At 47.2% G+C, this 24,471-nt stretch overlaps 2 protein-coding genes across 2 annotated transcripts in view; one reads left to right on the top strand and one right to left on the bottom strand.

The window, feature by feature from the left end:
* The first annotated feature begins 631 nt into the window (after nt 1-631).
* On the top strand, nt 632-12,694 carry GUSB (glucuronidase beta). The gene is made up of 12 exons (XM_043456303.1): nt 632-1,242; nt 2,859-3,044; nt 3,366-3,547; nt 3,730-3,872; nt 4,049-4,236; nt 4,578-4,730; nt 4,949-5,127; nt 5,450-5,596; nt 7,378-7,462; nt 9,075-9,251; nt 10,962-11,097; nt 12,162-12,694. Exons 1-12 carry the CDS (start codon nt 1,030-1,032, stop codon nt 12,329-12,331), a joined length of 1,959 nt encoding a protein of 652 aa, XP_043312238.1. The 5' UTR covers nt 632-1,029; the 3' UTR covers nt 12,332-12,694.
* Nucleotides 12,695-16,190: 3,496 nt separating this feature from the next.
* Nucleotides 16,191-24,471, bottom strand: part of VKORC1L1 (vitamin K epoxide reductase complex subunit 1 like 1) — a 55,644-nt gene continuing 47,363 nt past the window's right edge. Inside the window, exons 2-3 of the mRNA XM_043455316.1 lie at nt 23,902-24,011; nt 16,191-20,044 (exon numbers count right to left, since the gene is read on the bottom strand). Of these exons, the coding sequence (XP_043311251.1) occupies nt 19,818-20,044; nt 23,902-24,011 (337 nt within the window). The 3' untranslated portion in view covers nt 16,191-19,817. The remainder of the gene's footprint in view (nt 20,045-23,901; nt 24,012-24,471) is intronic.

Here is a 24,471-nt window from a genome sequence, read left to right as displayed (position 1 = left end):
ATTCTGATTATAAAATTAATGCATGTTCCTGATAGAAATTTTCAAAAACTCAGAACATATGAAGAAGAAAATGGAAATCACCTGTAACACTGATAATAACAGTTCACATCTATCTACAGCTGTGTGGATTTAATTTTAGCACTACTAGGATCACACAGTATAAACTTTTGCATCTTACTTTTTCTTCTTTTTATATTGTAAGCATTTGGGGAAAAAAAATCTTTAGGCCTTGCCAATTCTTGCAATTTATTTATTTGTACTGTCCCGGGATCTACTTTGTTTACAGTGTCAAGGTCTAAGCCAGAAGGTTGCTTTGGTGAACTGAAATCAGAGCAAAAATTAATAATTTAAAAAATCAAGTAACTGTAGGAACAAATGCACCCAGGCCAGGATCCTGGTACCATAGACTCCATCTCCTTGTATCTTTATGTGTACGTCCGCAATGCCAAGGAGCGCAGGGACCCTGGGTAGGGGTTCGGGGACCAGGGGACTGCTGGTGGAGGCCCAGGGTCAAGGCTAAGAGCCGGGTGATCACGCCTGCGGGCCGGGGGGCACTAGGCATACAGGCTTCGCCTGAGCTTACCGGTGTCCCGCAGGCATAAGCGAGTGGGGGTGTCCCCAGCCGGTCTTCTTGAAGAATCGGTGTGTGTTGGGCGGAACCCGGCAGCCTCTCAGGTCCGGCTCTGGCTCGCGAGCCTGGACGAGCGGCCTTGGGCGCGAGCAGCTGGGGACGCCAGGGTGGAGGAGGGCGGCGACCCGGCGGGTGCGGAAGCCTGCGACCTCCGACCTCCGCTCTTCCGGGTCCGGGCTGGCGCTCCTGCTCCCCGCGGGCCCTCCGCCGCCGCCGCCCTCGGGAAGGAAGGAGGGCCGGTCGCGACCTGAGGGGCGCGGGCCTCGCAGGGAGGGGGTGCCCCGACTGGCCAAGATGGCGCGGGGGCGGGGCACGTGACTCTAGGCCCCGCCCCGGCCCCGTTATCAGCGCGCGGCCGGGGACGCCCCGCAGCTGCTGTTCCCGGCCGCACTGCAACCATGCTCCGGGGACCGGCGGGCGTCTGGGCCGTGCTCGGCCCTCTGCTCTGGGGCTGCGGGCTGGCGCTGCTGCAGGGCGGGATGCTCTATCCCCGGGAGAGCCGGTCGCGGGAGCGCAAGGAACTGGACGGCCTCTGGAGCTTCCGCGCCGACTTCTCCGACAACCGGCGCCAGGGCTTCGAGCAGCAGTGGTACCGGGCGCCGCTGCGGGAGGTGCGCGCTCTGGGGACGGGACCTGGGCCGGGGCCGGGGAGCTCCTGGAAGCCGGGTGTGGGGGGCGTGGGGAGCCTTCCCTTGTGCCCTTGGAACTGATGGACGGCCCTGGGGGGCCGTGGGGTCGACCTACCCGGAGAATGACCTGCAGGAGGAAATGGGCGGGCCGGACTTCGGTAGGGGAGGCGGAGCCGGAGCGGTGTCCCTGCCGCGAGCTAGGGCCGGTGGCCGCCCCGTGGCTGGAGGGGAGTCTTTGGACATTTTGGGGCCGCACCTTTGTCCTGGCAGGAAGGACTCTGGGTTCCAAGGTTTAGGTAGAGAACGGGGCTTGGCATCCAGCCGAGCACCCCTTTCTAGGTCTCCCCTTTTGATTTGGGTCGGGTGGGCTGAGAACTGGGGCGGGGATCGGCCGTGAGCATCCAACGGTCACCTCCCTTACATCCTCTTTTTTCAGTCTTTGCCGCTCAGCCCTCATCAGAGGAGGAAAGGGGTGGGGGAGCCGGGCACGTGCCCCCACTCACAGTTTCCTTCCAGAGCGGCCCCTGCTCCCCGGCCAGCCTTCCTTCCTGTGGCAGTCAGTTGATCATCTTCCTCTTAGTCAGGGTCTGATTTCTGGATATCCTTCTCGCCCCAGGCTGGCTGTGGCCTTGGGCACACCCCTTTCCATGAAAACGCGGGTGCCCGCTGCCCTAAGAACTTCTGCTCCCAGCAGACCTCGGACACAAAGCATCCTAGCTGTTGGTGTCATCAGAAAGTTATCCATTCATTCAGTCAGTATTTACTGGGTCCTCACTGTGTGGCAGGGCTTGGGCCAGCCGCTGGGCATACAGCTGTGAGGGGCAGGGAATCCCGCTTCCTCTGAGTTCCTGTGTCTCATCTGTGTCTTCAGGAAGCTTTTCCTCAATCTGCTTCCAGACTCACTGAGCTGTCTGTCTGCTACTGCCTTGCCTTCTTCCTGAGGTGTTCAAGGGTCAAGAAGTTCAAAGGGTTCCCTATGGGGCTCAGGTTCTGCCAGGATGTCCAGAGGTTGTATCTCATGGGCCTTGGCCCCCAAAGGCCTTCCCTGACCCCAAGATAGCTCCCTGCCCCTCTGCACCCTCTCTACATAGAGCTGCTCACTGACAGCAGAGACATTGTCCAGTGTTCTATTCCCAGCGCCTAGAACACCATGTAGGTGTTCCCGGTGCACCCTTGACTGAGTGAGTGAGTGACTGACTGGGTCTGCTTCATGGAGTTGTAAAAATTAAATGAGTCCATAAAAGACATTGGTGAGTTGCTGGTAGGGTGGTCTGGAATCTGGGAGGGTCTGGGAGAAGTCTTTTTTCTTTTTTAATATTTTAACATGCAGCCAAATATAAAATAAATATTTGGCTGCATCCAGCCTTAGTTGTGGTCCTTGGGCTTAATTGCCCTGCAGCATGTGGAATCTTCCCAGACCAGGGATCAAACCTGTGTCCCCTACATTGCAAAGCAGATTCCTTATTGCTGGGCCACCAGGAAAGAACCTGGGGAGAAGTCATTTTGTCCAGCTTTGTCCTGCAGGCAGAATTGCTGGGGGACCTGGCCCCTTAGTTTCCCGGGTGGTCCAGACCTGATTCCCACCCTGGTCTCCTCAGTCAGGCCCTACTCTGGACATGCCGGTGCCCTCAAGTTTCAATGACGTGGGCCAGGACGGGCAGCTGCGGAGTTTTGTCGGCTGGGTGTGGTATGAACGGGAGATCACCCTGCCCCAGCGGTGGACCGAGGACCTGGGCATGAGAGTGGTGCTGAGGATTGGCAGCGCCCACTACTATGCCATTGTGGTCAGTGCAGTGGGCAGTAGGCAGGGCGGGTGGCCGGGCGTGGGGCGGGGCAGGGGGCAGGCTGTCCTGGGGTGCCTGCCTCTGGGGTTGCAGGGTGGGGGGCGGGGGCACATTTAAGGCCCCACACTGGAGTTTGTGCCCTGGGTGGAGGAGGGTGGTCTTGTCTATTCCCCTGGAGCCCCATTCTTCCACTCCCGAGGTCAGTGGCAGCTGGCAGAACCCTCAGCCCACCCGCTCCGCCTGCTTCCCCATCCTGCACTTGTGTGTGAGGGCATGCCGGAAACGGCCGGGCCCGCCTGCCCCGTCTCCTTGTATCTGCAGTGGGTGAATGGGGTCCACGTGGCAGAGCACGAGGGGGGCCATCTCCCCTTCGAGGCTGACATCAGCAAGCTGGTCCAGAGCGGGCCCCTGTCCTCCTGCCGCATCACCATCGCCATCAACAACACGCTGTCCCCGCACACCCTGCCGCCGGGGACCATCCTCTACAAGACGGACCCCTCCATGTGAGCAGCACCCTGCCCACCCCCCGCCCCCGCCCCCACTCCCCACCCTGCCCAGACGTCTGCCCACCGGGGACAGGGCGGCTTCAGCAGAGGTGAGGCCCTGGCTCTGGGAGGCCAGGGAGACATGTGAGTTGAGATCGAAGGATTCGGGACAAGGCCACTATCCCCTTGCTCCGTCCTAGGTACCCCAAGGGTTACTTTGTCCAGAACATAAAGTTTGACTTCTTCAACTACGCGGGACTGCATCGGACTGTGCTCCTCTACACCACGCCTACCACCTACATCGATGACATTACCGTCACCACCGACATGGACCAAGACATCGGTGAGGCTCCTGCCAGGATCTGCCCTCAGCCAGGCCCAGAGTGGCTTGGTTCCCTGTTTGGAAAGATCCCCTTGGAGACAGGCTCTCCCACCCACCTCCTCAGGGTGCTCTCACCTGTAGGACCCCAGGTCACATGCCCCCCTCTTCTCTCTCATCTAATCTCCTGTCTCCTGTAGGGCTGGTGAATTACCAGATCGTCGTCCAGGGCAGTGACCACTTCCAACTGGACGTGGGTCTTCTGGATGAGGAAGGCAAAGTTGTGGCCAAGGGGATAGGGGCCCAGGGCCAGCTGCAGGTGCCCAGTGCTCACCTCTGGTGGCCGTACCTGATGCATGAGCACCCTGCCTACCTGTACTCGTTGGAGGTAATGGTGGTGAGGATTGGGCTGGGGGAGGCTGTTTGCCCCCATCCAGCAGCCCTAGCTTTAGCAGGCCTGGTCCCCTCAGCTTCCTGGGCTGTTGGATTGAAGAGTCCCCAGCCTGATTTTTTCAGCCCTTGGTGGGCAGGCTGAGTTGGAAGAGGAGGCCCTGGGGCAGTGTGGGCAAAAGTTTCTTCTTGCTCACGGCAGATGTAATTTCTGCCTCTCTCCACCTGCAGCCCCAGAGGTGGGCCGCCGTGGTTTGCCAGGGGCTGTCCTGTGAAGCTCAGGCTGCGTGGGGCTCAGGCCGGTCAGGCTGCCTCATGCCCAGTGCTCGGCTTTCACAGGTGAAGTTGACGGCGCAGACGGCTGTGGGGCCCGTGTCTGACTTCTACACCCTCCCCGTGGGGATCCGCACCGTGGCCATCACCGAGAGACAGTTCCTCATCAATGGGAAGCCGTTCTATTTCCAAGGGGTCAACAAGCATGAGGATGCAGACGTGAGTAGGGGCTCCTGGGTCCCTGTTGCTCACCATCCCCTTCCCCGCAGCCCCTGGAGTGGCTGAGGGCAGCTCAGAGCAAACCGCTCCAAACCACTGCCTGTGCTTGGCCTGGAGAGCGGGCTGATGGGGTAACTCTGGGGGAGCCCAGCTCTCGAAGGAAATGTGTCTGGGATGGGGTCGAGGGCAGGGGCTCACCCATCTCTGCTGTCCCCCAGATCCGAGGGAGGGGCTTTGACTGGCCGCTGCTGGTGAAGGACTTCAACCTGCTTCGCTGGCTGGGCGCCAACGCCTTCCGCACCAGCCACTACCCCTATGCGGAGGAGGTGCTGCAACTCTGTGACCGCTACGGGATCGTGGTCATCGACGAGAGCCCCGGTGTGGGCATCGCGTCGGCGTGAGTGCCTGCTGCCTGCACTGCCCAGCCTTCCCAGCTCAGCAGCCTGTGTGTGCGTGCTGTCGCTCAGCTGTCTGTGACTCTGAGACCCCATGGACTGTAGCCCACCAGGCTCCTCTGTCTGTTGGATTCTTCAGGCCAGAATACTTGAGTGGATTGCCATTTCCTTCTCCAGGGGATCTTCCCGACCCAGGGATCGAACTTGCCTTTCCTACGTTGGGAGGCGGGTTCTTTACCACTGAGTCATCAAGGAAGCCCAGAGTTTCTACTAGAAGGAAAGAAAATCAGACTGACCTGCTCCCTTTCCTCCCTCGGCCCACAGTGAGAGCTTCAGCAACGTGTCTCTGCAGCACCACCTGGAGGTGATGGAGGAAATGATCCGCAGGGACAAGAATCACCCGGCCGTTGTAATGTGGTCCCTGGCCAATGAGCCCGCTTCCTTCCTGAAACCGGCTGGTTACTACTTCAAGTGAGTGCTCCTGCCTTGCCTGGGCCGGGTCCTAGGTGAGACCGCAGCCTGCTAGCCCAGCTCAACCTTGCCTGGCAGCCACGGGAGAGTGGCGGTGGGCCCTGGGGTGGGTGTGGGCTGCTCCCAGCCCAGCTGCATCCATCTCTAGTCAATTCAGGGGACAAGGTACCCACCCACCCAGATTATGATTTCAGCCAAGTGTCTCCTTGACACACCTGCGATGAAATCCAGAGATAACATAACCTACTTATACATAAAACTTCAAATTAAAGAAAAAAGGTAGTGACATGGCCTGACTGACATAAGGAAGAGACATTTGTCAAAGAATACATAAATGTGTGAGCCTGACACTCCAGAAGGGCCAGTGAAGGAGTCAGGCGCTTGCGCCTTCCGGGAAACTCCCTGAAAACACAGCTACAGAAGCTGATAACAGGGCTGGGAAGCATAGCCGGCGACTCTGGTGCTGCGAGCAGCATTTCCTTCCGTTCTGCTCTTTTCTAAGGGACTGAGCCATGGCCAATAGAGTTCCAGTCAAAACCAAGCCCTGCTGTTATTTAGTCGCTAAGTCGTGTCTGACTCTTTGCGACTTCATGGACTGTAGCCTACCAGGCTCCTCTGTCCATGGGATTTCCCAGGCAAGAATACTGGAGTAGGTTGCCATTTCCTTCCCCAGGGGATCTTCCTGACCCAGGAATCAAGCCCACGTCTTCCGCCTGGCAGGTGGGTTCTTTACCACCTGGGTCTTCCCTTGATTTTTATGGTGTCTCCATTCCTGGGAAATTTAGTACATGTTACAACTGCACAAAACCACTTTGCAATGCTTTTGAGTTCACCTGTAAAGGGAATTTAAGCTTTATAAAGCTGACTGACCTAGGCATATAATTATAAACAGATTTTCAATGACGTCCATATTCCAACTATCCTAAAGTTACGTTGTTGGACGGGACCAGGTCACCTGAAGTTCATTGTCTGTTCACTGCATACCAATAACTTCCCCCATCCCCCAGGCATTGCTGTGGGCAGAAACCTCACATAGGGGCCATCTCCCCACAGTTGGCCAGCCTCCTGGCGTGTTCCTCGATTCCTTCTCTTTCTTACCATCCTGCAGTTGTGGCGTAGCCTGGAGTGGGGAATTATTTCACATACTGCGGAGGCAGCAGAGGCCATGGAAATACTCCCTAGGAGACACTGCGTGCATCCCCCTGTTCAGGATGGAGGGTTTGGGTAGTGGACCTTCCTAGGCAAAGATGAGCTCTGGACACACAGCTGGAGGTCGGGTTGAGCAAAAAGTTCGTTTGGGTTTTATCATAACATTGTTCAAAAATTCGAATGAACTTTCGGCCAAGCCAATGCATGCCTATTTAAGTCTCTACTGAGTGCCCAGTTCACAGCTTGCCTCCCAGGACATGCTCCCTAGTGATATGTTAAATTAATACTCATCCTAACCTGCACCACATCCTAGTTTTGTCAGAGATGCGGAAAATTGCTTTTCGCAGCGCCCAGCTCAAAGATCTCAGCTGTGCCTCTCATCTCTTGAGGATGGCCCCCTTTGCGGGAGAGGTGGGGGGCTAAGATCTGGGGAGAGAGGAAGAGAGAATGATGTCAGGGAACATGATGTCTGGAGGAACACGTTTGCTTACCTGAAATACCCTAGAAGGCAGGGAGGAGAGCGTGTCTTGGGGGTTTTTTGTCTGGGAAGATGGGAAGGAGAGGATTCAGGAGGGGTACCTGAGAGCCCTCCCCAGACTGACAGCACCGTGTCTTCTGCCCTCCGTGGACAGGACGCTGACTGCCCACACTAAAGCCTTGGACCCCTCCCGGCCCGTGACCTTTGTGACCAGCACCAGCTATGAAGCAGACTTGGGGGTGAGCCTGGGGGGTCTCCGCACGTCTTCCCTCTGCCTGTCCTCTTGTCCTGCCCTGATGCTTGCTGACATGAGCTGCTGGGAGGGACCACGAGCAGCCAGTCTGACCATTTCCACAGATGGTCTTTGGGTTAAAGAGAACTGCCAGGCAGTCCTTTGCCAGGCAGTGTAGCTTCTTGAAGCTAAGGAGGTCAGGCGTAGGGAGGTCGAGTTCCTTCTCAGTTCGTTCTCAATTCATCGGTTTCTCCAGACCTTGATTTAATTTTATGCCCCCAGTTTAATATGCTCAGAAAAGGGCAGAGGTTTACGGGAGCCTAAAGTCATCATTGACTTGTGTTTCTCCAACTTGCCTGATCGTTGGAGCCACAAAGGGAAGCTTTTCGAAAGTACAGAGCTCTGGATTTTGTGATTCTGATTTGTAAAGTCCAGGGTAGGAATATGAGTTTTTAAAAACTCCTCATTGATTCCAGGCATCAGTCAGCTTTGGGAACCACTGCTGAGATCCAGCACTGGGGGGACTGAAAATTGAAGGGAGAGGCTTACCCAGCCGGTGGGACCCCATGGCTCCTTTCATGGTCCCTGGGTACAGCAGCTCGTCAGAAACTGTGTTGAGTTGTTGCACAAAAGCTGTAAAACACGGGAGCAAGAAGATGCTTCACTAGGGAACTGAGGCCAGTACTAAAAAGTGCTCCAGAAAGAGAAATCCTTTCAAGAAAGAGAGGATAAGAAAGCACTGCGTACAAGTGTAAGTTGTGAGCACTGTCATTTCCACATGGACCGGATGGTTTGCAGCCCTAGAGCTCCGGTGCCGTCCCTTCAAAGGAACACGAGTGTGGTGGAACACCAGTGGGGCACAGGCAGACCTGGGCGTCTCAGTCTCAGTGGCATCCCTTCCTGCTCTAGTGGGCAAGGGAGCCTGTACTGGTCGCCCCAGAAGGTTGCCAGGCTCACCCGCTGGGATGTGTGAGCTGTGGTCACGTGCCCACCCAGAGGTACCGCTTCCCACCTGCATCTTTCCGCCCCAAGTTCAGAAGGGCGCTGCAGTCCCTTGGGAGAGAGGGCCCACATGGGTCCCACTGCAGACTCTGCAGGCGAGCGTAGGTTCAGGTGAGCTTTGCGGTCCACCGAGCACCACATTGCTCAGATTCGTGGCAGTGCTGCCCCCCAAGCCGGGCTGCCCTCCTAGGAGGGAACTGTCCAGTCTCTTCAGGGCCCATGACAGTAGCTCAGAAAGGGGACTCGGGAGGGTCTGTGAGGAGAAAAACTGCCTTCGACCCTCAAGGGTCCAAGGGGATGACTAGTGACAGGAGCACAACCTAGAGATGAATGAAGTCTGGTCTGGATGGGCTCCCCTGGGGCCGGCGTGCCTGGCGCCAGCTCTGCCTCTCATCGCCCTCCCCGGAGCCCGGCTGCAGCCAGGTCGGGGTGCCGGGCCAGAACGAGAGACCTGCTCCGTTCACTCGCTCCATTCAGGTCCCTTCTGACTGTTACTTCCTACACGTGCGCATCTAGCGCACTTGGCGCACTCTCTTCTTACCTCCTCTGCCAGAGGCACCCCCGAGTGTGAGTGCTCCCCCCTGCTGGCTGGCGGACTCGCCCCCATGCTCTTGCAGGCGCCGTACGTGGACGTCATCTGTGTGAACAGCTACTACTCCTGGTACCACGACTATGGGCACATGGAGGTGATCCAGCTGCAGCTGGCAACCCAGTTCGAGAACTGGCACAAGGTCTACCAGAAGCCGATGATTCAGAGCGAGTACGGAGCAGATACCATTGCGGGGTTTCACGAGGTAAGTTGCATCGAAGATGGGGGTTATTTTTTTCCCTCTCTCAGACAGTGATGTCAGTCATCACTGCCCCAGGCTAGAGATCTGCCTCCTTCCCCGTCCCTCCCTTGTCCTGGCCACCTCCCACCTTACCAGGCTTGCCCGAAGCTGCCCCTCCACACAGCGGCCCTGGACTCAGCCTCTGATCCGTGTGCATGGTCCTCAGGTAGCCTCCCACAGGCTGTCCAGGTGGTCCGTGGGACAAATCCAAACCTTGTCCTGTCCCTGGCTACCCCTGACGAAGCCCTAATCTGTGGCCGGGGCTGTGCATGCCCTCTGCCCTCTCCCAGGGGATCCTGGTCTATTCTGTTTGGTGGCTCCTGTGCTGGCCTGGCCTCTTCCTTCTGCCCAGGAAGCCCTTCTTAGCTCCATAATCGCCAGCTAATGGAACTTGACTCAGCGTTCCTGCTTCAGCTCAGGTGTCCACTCTTGGGGGAGGAGGACCCCACCTACCTGGGCAGAGGAACACCGTGAGCAGTCATGCTCTCTTTGTTCTCTCCTTGACCAGACTGGGGGCTCCAGGAGGGAGATTAAATTGTGTTTCCATTGGCTTCGTAAGCCCGCCGCAGTTGCATCGGCACTGCATGCTGTGTAACAGCATTTTAATCCTTCTTGTCGGGAAGGAGGACCCAAGCCCACAGGGGTTGGTTCCCTTGGAAGATGACTGCAGTGCTGCACCCTTGAGCGTCAAAGACTCAGCACCCGCCACAAATTCCCATGAGATGAAAACTCAGACCTTATGCCCTAAGAACATCTCAAAGATCGTCATATCTTAGCACATGACAGACGTGAGCTCTTCACCGGAGACCGAGTCCATAAATGTGGCCTCTGCTTTTCTCCCTCCTCACCTGGCAGGTCTCAGCTTCAATGAAGCTTTCTGTGCCCCCTGCTAACCTCCTCCTACCCAGCCCCTCACACACACTACACGCTCCCAATTCACCCTTGTTACACTTAGAACTGTGTCTTGCCAGACTGTAAAGCCCATGAGGGCAGGGACCCTATCTTTCTAGTTTGTTACTTTGTCCCTAATGCCTGGCATATAAGCAGATGCTAAATGATGATTTGTTGAATGTCAATGGGCTGAACAGCAGCTCCTTACCTAGATGAGATACACGGGAATTGGAGGCAAGTTAAATCTGAGTCACACCAGTGCTCAAATTATGCATTGGCAGCTACTTCAGCCTTGGGTTTTAAATTTATTATCCAGAGACGTACTTTTATTCGTAGTATAGTTCAGTTGTAAGACTGCAGTGGGGAATAGAGGTGGGAAAAATTAAAGCAATTATTAAATTCTGTTTAATGGGAATTCCCTGGTTGCCCAGTGGTTAGGACTTGTGCTTTCACTACCGAAGGTCCAGGTTCAATTCCTGGTTGGGGAACTAAGACTCCACCAGCCGCTTGATGCAGCCAAAAAAAAAATTCTGTTTATAAACAAAGCAGTTACTAATTAAGGTGGTTGTTGTTGTTTTAAGCTTCTGTCTTTTTTTTTTTTTAACCCTGGGCTACATCACACTCTGGCTTGTCCCTATGCCAGTATCAGCAAGTCCTGCAGGCACCGTAGCCCACCACAAGGACAGATATTTTGGTCATCACCACATGGATCTTTATTTTTATCTAATGTTTACAGTTTTGCTGGTTCTGACTCCTAACTTCTCTCTTTGCCGTGAATTCCAGGATCCACCGCTGATGTTCAGTGAAGAGTACCAGAAAGGCCTGCTTGAGCAGTATCATGCGGTTCTGGACCAAAAACGCAAAGAATATGTGGTTGGCGAGCTCATCTGGAATTTTGCTGATTTCATGACTAATCAGTGTAAGTGGCATGTGGGTGCACTGGATGTACCCCTTCTCATTGTTTCTGGTGGGCGTGTTAGTTCAGGACATTTGGTTCTAAGAACCCTGGAAAAAAGCAGGGGAAGGCTGATGTCATCAAAGCAGGCTACACAGAGGATTTCCTAGGAAAAAGTCCGTTGTGTTGAGCAAGCAGCTGATTACTTGCATGCTGCAAGTAATAGAGATCATTTTCTGAAGTAAATGGGAGAGGCGACTGTCTCAAGGCAGAGGTGGCCAGCTTTCCTCTGTGTTTCACGATAGTATGAGGAAAAAGTGGATCTTGCACTGGATTTACTGGGATACACTTGTGATTCTAGGATAAGGTACAAAGCCTGAGAAACGTAAGATCATATAAAACCTGATGAGCCTGTGAAGTGGGGATAACGCCCACCACCTTGCAGGCTGACATAGGGATTCCACTTGAAGTGCTTGGCACGGTGCCTGGTATTTGCTTTTCATGGAAGAAATGATTGTTGTCTGGATCTTTTCAGTGGGAGAGGCCTTTCCATTTCACGGAAGGGGTGGTTTCTCTTGGGGGTGGAGAGATTTGCTGGGAGCATAGCTGCTCTTTCCACCTCCCTCTCTGGCGGACGTGCCTCCAGGGGTGGGGACCCAGGTGGAGGTTTGCCTGGGAGAACTTTAACTTCTACTAGTAGATCCTACTTGGGCGCCCGTGAGTGGTCAAGACTCTGGCTCCTACGAGGAGAGCAGTCCTTTCAGAGAGGGCTCCAGCCTTTCCAAGGGTAACCTTTGTCTCAGCCCCGCTCCAGTTATCAGGCAGCTGGGCACCCTAAATGTCTTAAACATTACCTTGCAAGAAAAAGATAAACAGTTTTAGATTCTTCCCCCAATGGATGAAAGCTGAAGTGTTTCAGGGAGCACTGGTATTTAAGTCTTTAACCCATTAAGCGGCCACTTCTGAGTCCACAGCAGGCCGAGCAGCTCTAAAGCATGAAGACATTGCTGAGGTCCCAGCGTGGCTCCAGGATGGTTCTGATTTTCCCCATCAGGAGTCATCTGAAACACCTTTTGCCTTGTTTTTAGCACCATTTCGGATGATAGGGAACAGAAAAGGGATCTTCACTCGGCAGAGACAACCAAAGAGTGCAGCATTCCTGTTGCGAGAGAGATACTGGAGACTTGCCAATGAAACCCGGTACCACCGGTCAGCTGTGAAGTCACAGTGTGTGGGAAACAGCCTGTTTACTGTTTAAAGCGAGAACTACCTCTCTGCAGACACTGGCTCGGTCAGCTCCTCCTCCCCAGGGAGGGGGTGCTACTTCCATCGCACACCGAGCAAGTGTTTCCTGTGCTGTGCATAGCAGACCTGGAAGCTTCTCACCTGGATTTTGTGGTCATTTGCTAGAAGGGAACATTAGAGGTGAAAATAAAGACTTGTAGGGCCTTCCCTGGCAGTCCAGTGGTTAAGACTCAGGACTTCCATTGCAGGGGGCCTGAGTTTGATCCCTGGTTGAGAAACTAAGATCCCACATGTTGCACAGCATGGCCAATAATAATAGTAATAAAGAAAATAAAGGCTTTTGTCATATCAGAATAAAGAGTTAGCTTAAAACTGACCATCCGTAAACTGAATGATCTATACTGCTGAAAAGCATCTGCATTTGTTTTTGGTGTCTCAGGCTGTTTTTGTAGCCTTCAGTTTAGTTCAGTCACTCAGTCGTGTCCAACTCTTTGTGACCCCATGGACCACAGCATGCCAGGCCTCCCAGAGTCTTCTCCAACACCACAGTTCAAAAGCATCAATTCTTCAGTGCTCAGCTTTCTTTATAGTCCAACTCTCACATCCTTACATAGCCTTGACTAGACGGACCTTTGTTGACAAAGTAATGTCTCTGCTTTTTAATATGCTGTCGAGGTTGGTCATAACACTCCTTCCAAGGAGGAAGTGTCTTTTAATTTCATGGCCGCAGTGATTTTGGAGCCCCCCAAAATAAAGTCAGCCACTGTTGCCCCATCTATTTGCCATGAAGTGATGGGACTGGATGCCATGATCTTAGTTTTTTGAATGTTGAGCTTTTAAGCCAACTTTTTCACTCTCCTCTTTCACTTTCATCAAGAGGCTCTTTAGTTCTTCGCATTCTGCCATAAGGATGGTGTCATCTGTATATGAGGTTATTAATATTTCTCCCAGCAATCTTGATTCCAGCTTGTGCTTCATCCAGCCCAGTGTTTCTCATGATGTATTCTGCATATAAGTTAAATAAGCAGGGTGACAATATACAGCCTTGACATATTCCTTTCCCGATTTGGAACCAGTCTGTTGTTCCATGTCCAGTTCTAACTGTTGCTTGCTGACCTGCATACAGATTTCTCAACAGACAGGTCAGGTGGTCTGATATTCCCATCTCTTTCAGAATTTTCCATAGTTTATTGTGATCCACACAGTCACAGGCTTGGTATAGTCAATAAAGCAGAAATAGATGTTTTTATGGAATTATCTTGCTTTTTCAATGATCCAGAAGATGTTGGCAATTTGATCTCTGGTTCCTCTGCCTTTTCTAAAACCAGCTTGAACATCTGGAAGTTCACGGTTCACATATTGCTGAAGCCTGACTTGGAGAAATTTGAGCATTACTTTACTAGCATGTGAGATGAGTGCAATTGTGCGGTAGTTTGAGCATTCTTTGGCATTGCCTTTCTTTGGGATTGGAATGAAAACTGACCTTTTCCAGTCCCATGGCCACTGCTGAGTTTTCCAAATTTGCTGACATACTGAGCGCAGCACTTTCACAGCATCATCTTTTAGGATTTGAAATAGGTCAACTGGAATTCCATCACCTCCACTAGATTTGTTCATAGTGATGCTTCCTAAGGCCCACTTGACTTTATATTCCAGGATGTCTGGCTCTAGGTGAGTGATCACATATTGTGATTATCTGGGTAATGAAGATCTTTTTTGTACAGTTCTGTGTATTTTTGCTGCCTCTTCTTAATATTTTCTGCTTCTGTTAGGTTCATACCATTTCTGTCCTTTATTGAGCCCATCTTTGCATGAAATGTTCCCTTGGTATATCTGATTTTTTTGAAGAGATCTCTAGTCTTTCGCATTCTATCATTTTCCTCTATTTCTTTGCAGTGATCACTGAGGAAGGCTTTCTTGTCTCTCTTTGCTATTCTTCAGAACTCTGCATTCAAATGGGTATATCTCTGCTTTTTGCTTCTCTTCTTTTCACAGCTATTTGTAAGGCCTCCTCAGCCAGCCATTTTGCTTTTTTGCATTTCTTTATCTTGGGGATGGTCTTGATCCCTGTCTCCTGTACAGTGTCATGAACCTCCGTCCATAGTTCATCAGGCACTCTATCAGATCTAGTCACTTAAATCTATTTGTCACTTCCACTGTATAATCATAAGGGATTTGATTTAGGTCACACCTGAATGGGCTAGTGGTTTTCCCCACTTTCTTCAGTTTAAGTCTGAAGTGAGCAATAAGGAGTTCCTGATCTGAGCCACAGTCAGCTCCCGGTGTTGTTTTTGCTGACTGTATAGTGCTTCTCCATCTTTGTAGCCTTAACAGAGTCTTGGGAAACCTCTGCTTCAGCACTCATGCCCCATTCAGAGTCGTGGCTTACAAACTGTGTCGCCACCAAACCAGCCCTGCCGCCTGCACTTGTGGGCAGCCTTGACTTGAGTGGGTGACAGTAGAAAACAGCTGCTAGGAACTCCCCAGAAGGGCTGAAGTTTCAGCAAATTCACAGAAAGTAGCATCATGCTGGAAGAAGGCGGCACAGGGTCTGTGAACCGGAGCTAAGCTGACGGAGACGCAGAAGGGAGGTAAGAATGGAGCAGTGTCGGAACTGGAAGGGAGCTCAGAGGTTACCAGTGCTTCTGGGACGTTCTTCCAACCGCAGCCATCATTCTGTCTGGACTGAAAGGGACAGACGGGTGTAGAAGCCCACTGGACCATCACAGCCGACTCCAGTGAAGGTAGAGATGTGGCCTCTGAATGCACGGGCTGCAGACAGGCAGACTTCCGTACCTGGTGCCGCCCCCTGCTCTGACCCCTAGGACGGTCTTTCCTTAGGAATCTGTCCTCCTGCCCCTCTTCCGCAGGCTCCATTAAGTAAGGTACGTTATTTGTAAAATGTCAGTGTTCATCAACCCTGATTTAAAGCTGAAAGCTTTGGAAAAATACTGTCCAATCAAATTGAAGACCATAAATCAATGTAGTTCTTAATACAGAGTTTGATCCACTTGTAGGGGATTTCATGTCTCAACACATGCCCTTTTTTAACCTTCCTTTCCAAGCTTCAAGAAGAAATGAGAGTGTCGTCCACCCAAATAATAAGTTAGGAATTTTAGGGGCTGTATATTTATTTTGTTACCACTAAAACTTCTAAGTTCCTTGAAGTAATCAAGTTTTATGTTCCAGTTTAATGTCAAGGAATAATATATAAAATTCTTTACCTGACAAACATTAAAAAAAAAAAGAAAAATGACAGACACACTTAAATGTTTTACAAATTAGAGGTAAGATTCTTTTCTCAAGTCCTAAGGTCCTAACAAAGGACACATTTGTTCTATTCAATAAAATATGGCTAACTGCATTTCCAATGAAATTATCTTTCTCGCAGATATTAACTTTTTAGGAGATTGTAAGAGTGGAGTATTCAAGGTGAGCTATAGTAAAGCAGTGAAAAAACATCTGATTAATACAGTCTATGTGCTCACAGAACTGTAAGCAGTAACATCTTCATTAATTCTTGACAACCACATAAATCATAAACCCACAGGAATTCCAAGAACTAGAATCTCTAAGAATTCTGCTTCTGTCTTCTATAAGTTACATATAATTTAAAAGAAAAAGAGTCAACTCTATACCGTAGAAATGAGGCTGTGGTATTAATTGTAAGGATCAGTTATAGGGACTTCTGATGGTCCAGTGGTTAAGACTCTGTCTTCCAGTGCAAGGGGCATGGGTTCAATCCCTGGTTGGGGAACTAAGGTCCTGACCTCAGGGTGTGACCAAAACTTAAAATCATTTCTAAGACTGAATTCATTTCTGCTGCTTTTTTGAAATGTAACACTGCAGTATAAGAATGAGGGCAGCACAACTTCCACAGGTAACTTCTACATTTATTTTATACCAAAAAAGTTATGTGCAACAAATAAACATTCTTACATATTTACATTTGTTTTTACCAGTTAGCAAAACTGTGTCCTAAATCTCTGATAAAGAATATATCTATCTATATTAAAGGGGAAATCTGCCCAGTGAACTCCATTTAAAATGAATGTTTACTCTGGAGCTTAAAGCACTAGTAATAAATATTTTTTGATGGAACATACTATACAGATCATACACCTAATACTTAGGCCATGCTTAATACAGTTTTATAACAAAACATTTTACCTTTTCTGGGCTAATATGTAAAAAAAAAAGTTTAACCAAGTCACCTGGACTCCCACCCCCATACCTTTGATTTATTGAAGGGTAGTTCTCACAAATTAGGACTCATAAGTGCTGCCTAAAATATATAAATAGCAGTGTTTCACCAGTACTTGCCCATTGGGGAAAAAATACACAAAAATACACGAGGACAAAGATTGAATATTAGGTATTCTTTCCCAAATAGGTTACCAAAAATGGGAGTGGGTTTCTTGTTGGCAGTTGTCCAGTACTGATGTTCAGGGTAAGATCTGTCAGCAGTTATTGGTGTCAAGCTTTGCTGAAGACAACTTTGTACTTCTGCTGATAGTCTTAAATGAAGTCTAAGAAAACTAAAGCCAACTCACAGTTTTAATTTCATTGTAGTCTTGGTCCTGTATTCTACGTAGGAGGTCCAAATATCTCTTGTATCAAATGAGAGATCTTTGTCTCTTTGAATGAAAATAGTCAATGCTATCAACATCTTTAAAAGTCATGGATTTAAGGAGGGGCTACATACACCCAGGGCACACAGCTAGTTAAACCTGACACTTCACCAGAAGTTGGCCCTCAACTGATAGCAACTAGTTGCAATGAGAAAAAAAAAAAAATCAAATGAAACCCTTCAAACCATCGAGCTTTCCTAAAATTTATCCTGTAACCATGACTTCTCTTATTTCTTCAAATGATAGGACTGTCAAATAAATAAGAGGCTTCATCTGTTACAAATCATTTTGAAAACTGAGAAGTAGAAATTCACATTTTCCCCAACCTGTTCTTCAACACTGGTAGCTAATAAAGTTGCAGTGCTTAAATATTCAGTCTGAAATAATCTTAATAACTCTCAGACTTTTATAACAGGGGGTTTTCCCCTTCTTCTAGGGTAGAATTGAGGATGTAGAGGGAAGCCTAAATTCTTCCCAGGGAAAAATACCAAATCACACATACCAGGGTGGGGGTCCTTTGCTTAGAGAGAGATGGGCATCACCACGTGGTATTTTAGGCAGCACATGTTCATCACTCAGTGAGAAGGACATGAATTCTGGGGTCGTAGGAATGTGGCAACAATTTTTCTACAACTGAAACAGTGGTGTCCCCAGGGCTTAGAAAAGCAAAGGAAAAACTTGAAGGGTCTGATTGAACACTCTGATGTTTTCTCACGAAAGAATTGCAGGCATTCGCAAGAACTCAACATCAAGACAAGCTTTAACTCTACTCCGCTGACCGATACAGAGGAGGGCAAAGAACAATTTTAAATGGGGACACAAGGAATTTGTTTAGCACGACCAGAGTTTATATATATATATATATATATACTACGATGTCATCACGGTGAAGCCGTCTCCAGACTAGTGGAGAAAAGAGAAGCAGTGAACTGCTGATCTGCTGGGTAGAGGGGAAGCTCTGCTGCCAGACGAGCTCATTGTGCAGTTCTCCAGAGAACTCATTTCTCCATAAATACCAGACATCTAATCAACACTTTCTAGAGTTCTTTAGAGAAACAAGAACAATACATACATAATAAAACAGACATTGAAATATTCACATTCATGGGAAAAAACATAAGCCTGGATGAAATCAGAACTAAGCTATCTTTTACAAAACTGTTTTAAACTGGTTAAAAGTACATTACAATGCAATTTGATACCTGCCTTGGGCTAGAAAAATACACTGCATCAATTATGACAGTTGGTTGGAAACTGCTGGACAGTTGATGACTCTACATGTTACGGTTTACAGAGCAGAGCCTGTCCCCTCCTTACAAAAGGCAGAACACTCAATAGTTACCAGTTTCTTCTTAACATAATCATGAACAGAATTGGAAGCAAAAACATGGCTACTCCTTCTCAACCTAAGAAATGAAAAGATCACACAGAACCTTTCTATAGATTGCAAGTTTCCTACTTCATGCTGAGAAAGGAAGGAAGGACACTTCTGCCCAAGTTCAACACACAAAATATTTGGTTTGAGATTTAAGACAGAAGGCACTTTGAACATTCTGATAGAAGATGTTAACCAGAGAAATGTACTGTCACTGTTTCATTTGGGTTTATTCAAATCGCTTTCAAAGACTCTGCATTGCGGTAGTTATTAGAAAGAGTACTATGTTCCACCTTGAGATACTTCTCCCTTTAGTACTACTCCCAGTTAAGCCAGTTGAGCAGCATGTCAGCCCTAAAGTCTACAAATGTCATATCTGACCCTAAAACAATTAAACTAGATGTCCGGTTAGTGAAGAAAGAAACAGGAGAAACACTATGGAGCTACCCAAGAGTAATCCTACTCTGGAGTGACTGGGGCTTATACTGATGGTTTTCCAAGCCAATACTGTTTGGTTGACTGGCACTACTGTGAAGGAAAATTACCTGCATGAAAATTCACCCGTTGTAAGAGACTATGAAACGCCATAGTACTATTTCCAGCTTTTTGCCAGAGAAATCTGCCCATTTCCCCACCTTTCGTGTCCTGAAGGCCTTGAAAGTCTGGTCACGTGACTCACGCTGTAAGTTTCTAATTGATCCAGTTTTATGACTAGGTACAAGCTTGACTTGAATGTCCAAATTTAGTTTCTTCCTTTCAAAGGAAGGAGATGAAAGGGAACCAGTCACCCTATTATTTTTGCTGTCAGTGCTGGACCCACAGTTGCCAGTCCTTTCTACAAGATGCTCTGTGTGGACTCAGTATTTTCAGTATGTCTTCAGTCAGCACTGAGCTGACTATTCCTCATCACTACACTCCAACTAAGCTGAACAGCAAGTTTCTGCAGGGCTGGATCCAATATCTCTACCTTTATTTACAAATATCACATAAATGGATTCTAGTTGAATCTACATGTTTAAATCCATTGGCTAAAAAACATATTACATATTGTAAACATGGCAATATTGAATACAGTATCTATTCTAAAATATTTTCATGTCATGATCACATTTGTTATACCTGAAATTGAATTTATACACATTAGAGAATTACTAGCAATGGTTGCTGACTTTACAACTGAGGGGAAGGGGCTCGGGCCACATTTTACCATTTCAGAAACATCTCCAAAGTAAAGTTAAAGCTTGTCTTTGATTGGCTCGGTGTATCCTTTTTTTGTATCCATATTTAAAATGAAGATTGACACAGAAAATAGCTAGAGCCCCTTCTAATTTACAGGATTTTTAAAAATCAGTTTAAGATTCTTAGGGAAAGTGTCTGTTGTGAAGAAGAAGAAGAAGAATAATTAAAAAAAAAAAAAAAAAACCAAACTGCTGCAAAATAAACTTAATGGAAAAAGGGACTTCAGACTGTCAGTTAAAGAGTTCGTCAGGCAGTCAGTCCTGCTTGGGCTGCAGTTGCCGTTTCCAGGCTTCGTTCAAGTAAACTAGTCGTTTGTAGTTGATGATAAGAAGAATGAAGTTCAGCACATATGTGATGACGCAGATGATGCAAAATTCCTTCAGCACAAAGTACAGGATGTAGGCCAGGTACAAAGACCCCACTATGGACATGATGGAGGATGTCATGAGGATTAAAGCTGCAACTGCACTTGCTGTCAGACCTGCAAGAGGAAGGGACACTTGGCTCAGTCAGACCTTGACACTGGAGAACAAGTTTCCGAGTTCAAAGGTAACATTTTGTGATTTGCTGCAGGGTTGGAACACTCATCTTAAGACAAAACACTGAAATTTGAGGACAAGACCTACAGGTCTATTTTCTTAAGTTTGATAGCTGCAGTGTTATTGTTTTAACAATAGCCGATTAACAATGTTGTGATGTTGTGATAGTTTCAGGTGAATAGTGAAGGAACACAGCCATACATATACATGTATCCATTCTCTCCCAAGGGCTTCCCTGGTGGCTCAGTGGTAAAGAATCTGCCTGCCAATGCAGGAGACACGGGTTTGATCCCTGGATTAGGAAGATCCCCTGGAGCGGAAATGGCAACCTACTCCAGTATTCTTGCTTGGGAAATCCTGCAGACAGAGGAGCCTGGTGGGCTACAGTCCAGGGGTTGCAAGAGTCAGACATGACTTAGTCACAACAACAACATTCTTCCCCAAACTCCCATCCCGCCCAGGCTGCCGCATAGCATTGAGCAGAGTTCCCCATGCTCTACAGTAGGCCTTTGTTGGTCATCCACTTAAAATATAGCAGTGTGTACATGTTCATCCCATAGCTGCACTATTTTTTTTTTTTTTTTAGCTGCACTATTTTTGACTGGTAAATATTCTGGATGAAATATTAAGTATTTCATAAACTAGCCTTAGTTAAGGCATGTAAAGAAAATATGCACTTTTGCAATCATATTATGCAATGAAGCAGATTTGTAAAACTGACACCCCTACCTCCTGTAATGAATAAAGTAATGAGAGGAGAAAAAAAAAGTAATGTGAGGACCACAACCTTCTCTTCCAAACAGGACACATTTGGTGAGATCATCCCAGACCTTTTTCACTATAGATGGGCTCCCCACCTGTGGAAAGTAAAATTTGCTTTCCTGTGTTTAGATCAAATTTATCAAAAATCCCATAATGGGAGATGATTACATCAACATGCTGTTGAAGGGAAAAAAAAAATTATGATAAACATTTCAGAAAGGGCTCACCCCTGGGGCATAAGGAAAACCACATTTGGCCAGTTGGCCACATGTGGGTCAAACCAGATGGAGAAAAAAGGCAGTTATATGTGCTAACCTGAGTTCTCAAGACAAACACTTGCCTGAACTCTTGATGCTATCATCTGACATCTTCACATTTGGTTTTGTAATTTCCTGTAGCCAACAGTATTGAGAACATGTGCATTTATTTTCAAGGACAAGAGGAGACAGCAGAGCATATTAAACCACCTATCCTCCTACCCAACAACTAATGGATAAGGATCACAGAAACAGGATAAAAATAAATAAGTGGTAGTGGTTTGAAGAGGTTAATTACGGAGCTGAGATCACACTACCAGTACCATGAGAAGTTGCATCTGGGCTCTAGCCTAGCCATGGGGACCGACTTGCCTAGAGACCACTTAATATACGTGTTTTTTAAAGAACTTTTTTTTTTAAAGCAGAGGAGTATTTATTAATTATTTGACCCCACTGCGGCATGTGGGATCTTAGTTCCCTGACCAGGAACTGAACCTGTGTCCCCTGCATTGGGAGTACAGAGTCTTAACTACTGGATGACCAGCGACATCCATGATGCTTTAACAAGGCTCTTTCCAGACTAAGATACCGTTGGATTACTTACATTACCTGCTTTTGTAAATAAAGATTTATCGTAATCCAGCCACACTCATTCATGTATGTAATGACCATGACTGCTTTCACACTACAGTGGCAGAATTGAGTAGCTGTGACAGTCAGCAAAGCCTAAATGATTTCCTATCTGGCCCTTTACTAACAAACAAAGTTGGCTGACCTCATTGATGCTAATATCTCAAACTTCAAAAATGAACGCTGGCACCTTAATTTTTGTCTAAGATAGTTAATTTCAAAATGATATAGGCAAGTTATTTACTCTCTCTGTGCAACTCTTTTCCTTAACTGTAAAAGTGGAATAATAATCATGACTGCCTCTTAAGACTGTTGTGCAGATTTAAAGAGCTAATAGGATGGGACTTCCCTGGTGGTCCGGTGGTTAGGACTCAGGACTTTCACTGTGGTGGCCTGGGTACAATTCCTGGTCGGGGAACTAAGATCCCACAAAGTTGCACAGTGCCGCCAAAAACAAAAAGGCTCTATCTTGAACAATTTAGAAGGGAGTGAACCTGATGTGCTCTGGAAAACCAAGTTTGGGGAGTTCAAATGTGCCTCCAGTGGTGAAGACACAAACACTAAAAATGCATGTGAATGTCTAAAATGTGACTACAAAAAATACATACAATACACATGATTTTAAATGCGTATATAATGAAATTAACAAATATTACAAAACAATAATTTGTTCAACCTCATCTCCCAAAATTAACAGTCAGAAGCTTTTCTTAGGTTATTTTATTGTGAACTTACACTTTATATTCTTCTTTAGAAATTCAAACAGAACAATTAAATGGAATAAAAGGTGAAAGTCTCAACCCCGCACATATATAAACACATACCTATCCTCTATTATACCACAATTGGCTTTTTTTTTAATTGCTAAACTAGGTTTTGATCTTCTAGGGTTTGTAGACCTACTTTTCCCTTTAATGGCTACATAGTATTTTCTAGCATGCTTGTAACCTAATTTATTTAATCCTTACAAGCTACTTCTAATTTTTTGCTATTTTAAACTGTACTGCTATGAATATCCTTGTGTGTGTTTTTTTATTTCTACAGGATATACAGATAACGGAAGGGAGCGAACTTGATAGGGCTATTGAGAAAAATGTAGGTGCACAGTTTGCCTTACAATAAATCTATTGGTGCTAGAAAGAAGACCTGCCAGATAACAGGATAAAATATTAACAATTGAAACGCAAGGACAAAGATGGATGCATTTAACTCTGAAAGTATAAAACCTTCTGTATAATCAAAATTCACAAAATCAGTATTTCTAAAACAAGAATAAAGAATGAGTAAAATGTTTGTAACAAAAATGAAATGTACTGTAATCAGGATCCCAATAACTAAAGTGGCAATAAAAGGAAATTAAAATACTATAAAATTAAAAATAAAATTAATATGGTTATTAATATGTAACTGCTGAATTAGAAATTTTATAGGAAAAAAAAATGAGGATGGTTGAAGCTTTGGGAAAACCTGACAACTGAGGGAAAATCAGTTTGTTTCTACCTGTTAAAATCCATACCCCCCAAAAATCTATGTATGTTGACTCATTCATCCTACATTTAGATATTTGTTTTGCAGAAATAATTCAAAGAGGAAAGGGAGTATGAGAAGAGGACTTTAAACAAAGTTAATCACTGTAGTATTATTTAGAACATTAAAAAATCTGAAGCCTTGACAACAGCAAGGCACTTAAGAGGATAGACAGTATAAGAGAGTTCACATAAATTTAAGTAAAAAAAGTAAGGAATAATGGCAATAGTGGCAATAAAGGTGATGGAATTATGAATGAATATAATTTACTATTAATGTTTTCTCAGTGCATAATATTTTAAAATAGCTACAGAGTATACAAAATAATAAGGAAACAAGGTTTCCCAGGCAAACTGTTTGGAGTAATAATTTCCCTGAATGGGACTTGTTTTTCTGAGCATCCTGGGATGCTCCTCCTAACCCTGAGTAAATACCAACAGATACCAAGTTCAGGCTGAGTGTCATCAAAATCTTAGTGAACAAGTTTTCACAACACAAAAATGTGTTACAAACTAGTGGTTCTACCATCAACATCTGCTTTTTATTTACTATAAAGACACATCAGGGCAGAGACAAAGTGAAATATAACAAACTTATTTATGTATTGCCATATAAATACTTACCAAGTAATAACTGTAGTATATAAAATATAAGTCCAAAGATACTGTTTGGCTGGTTTAATACACCATCCTTTCCAAAAATGGAACCCAAAAGACCAAATCCTCGACCCCATCTGTAAAATAAAGAAAACCAGTAACCCTATTTTTGAGTTTTCTATCTGAGCATTTCCTGCCCACATACCCATCTGAATCTCTAAATTGCCAGTTTCTATATAGTCTCTTTTCCAAAAGGTTGAACAAAGTGTTGTTCTTCTGATAGCATTAATATTTGCTGAGGAAGGGCTTTTTCAATTTAAGCCAGGGTCTCTTTGAAGCAGCGCCACTGACATTCTGGGCTAAATAATTCTTTGTGGTGGAGAAGCGTTCAGTGGGGGGCATTACAGGGTATTTAGAGGTCCCTGGCCTCTACACCCCGCTCTCCACCAGCTGCACCTACCAAAAATGTCTTCAGCCATTGCCAAATGTCTCCTGGGGGCAAAATCACCCCTAGTTCAAAGTCACCGATGTAAGCTGTCCTATTTCTTCACTCAAAGTACATAGAATGAAACTTTTCCTGACCCAGGACATGCATGA

The sequence above is a fragment of the Cervus canadensis genome, chromosome 32 (assembly GCF_019320065.1).
Source record: "Cervus canadensis isolate Bull #8, Minnesota chromosome 32, ASM1932006v1, whole genome shotgun sequence".
Taxonomy (NCBI): domain Eukaryota; kingdom Metazoa; phylum Chordata; class Mammalia; order Artiodactyla; family Cervidae; genus Cervus; species Cervus canadensis.
The sequence above is the reverse complement of the archived record's forward strand: the minus strand, read 5'-3'. Positions and strand labels throughout refer to the sequence as shown.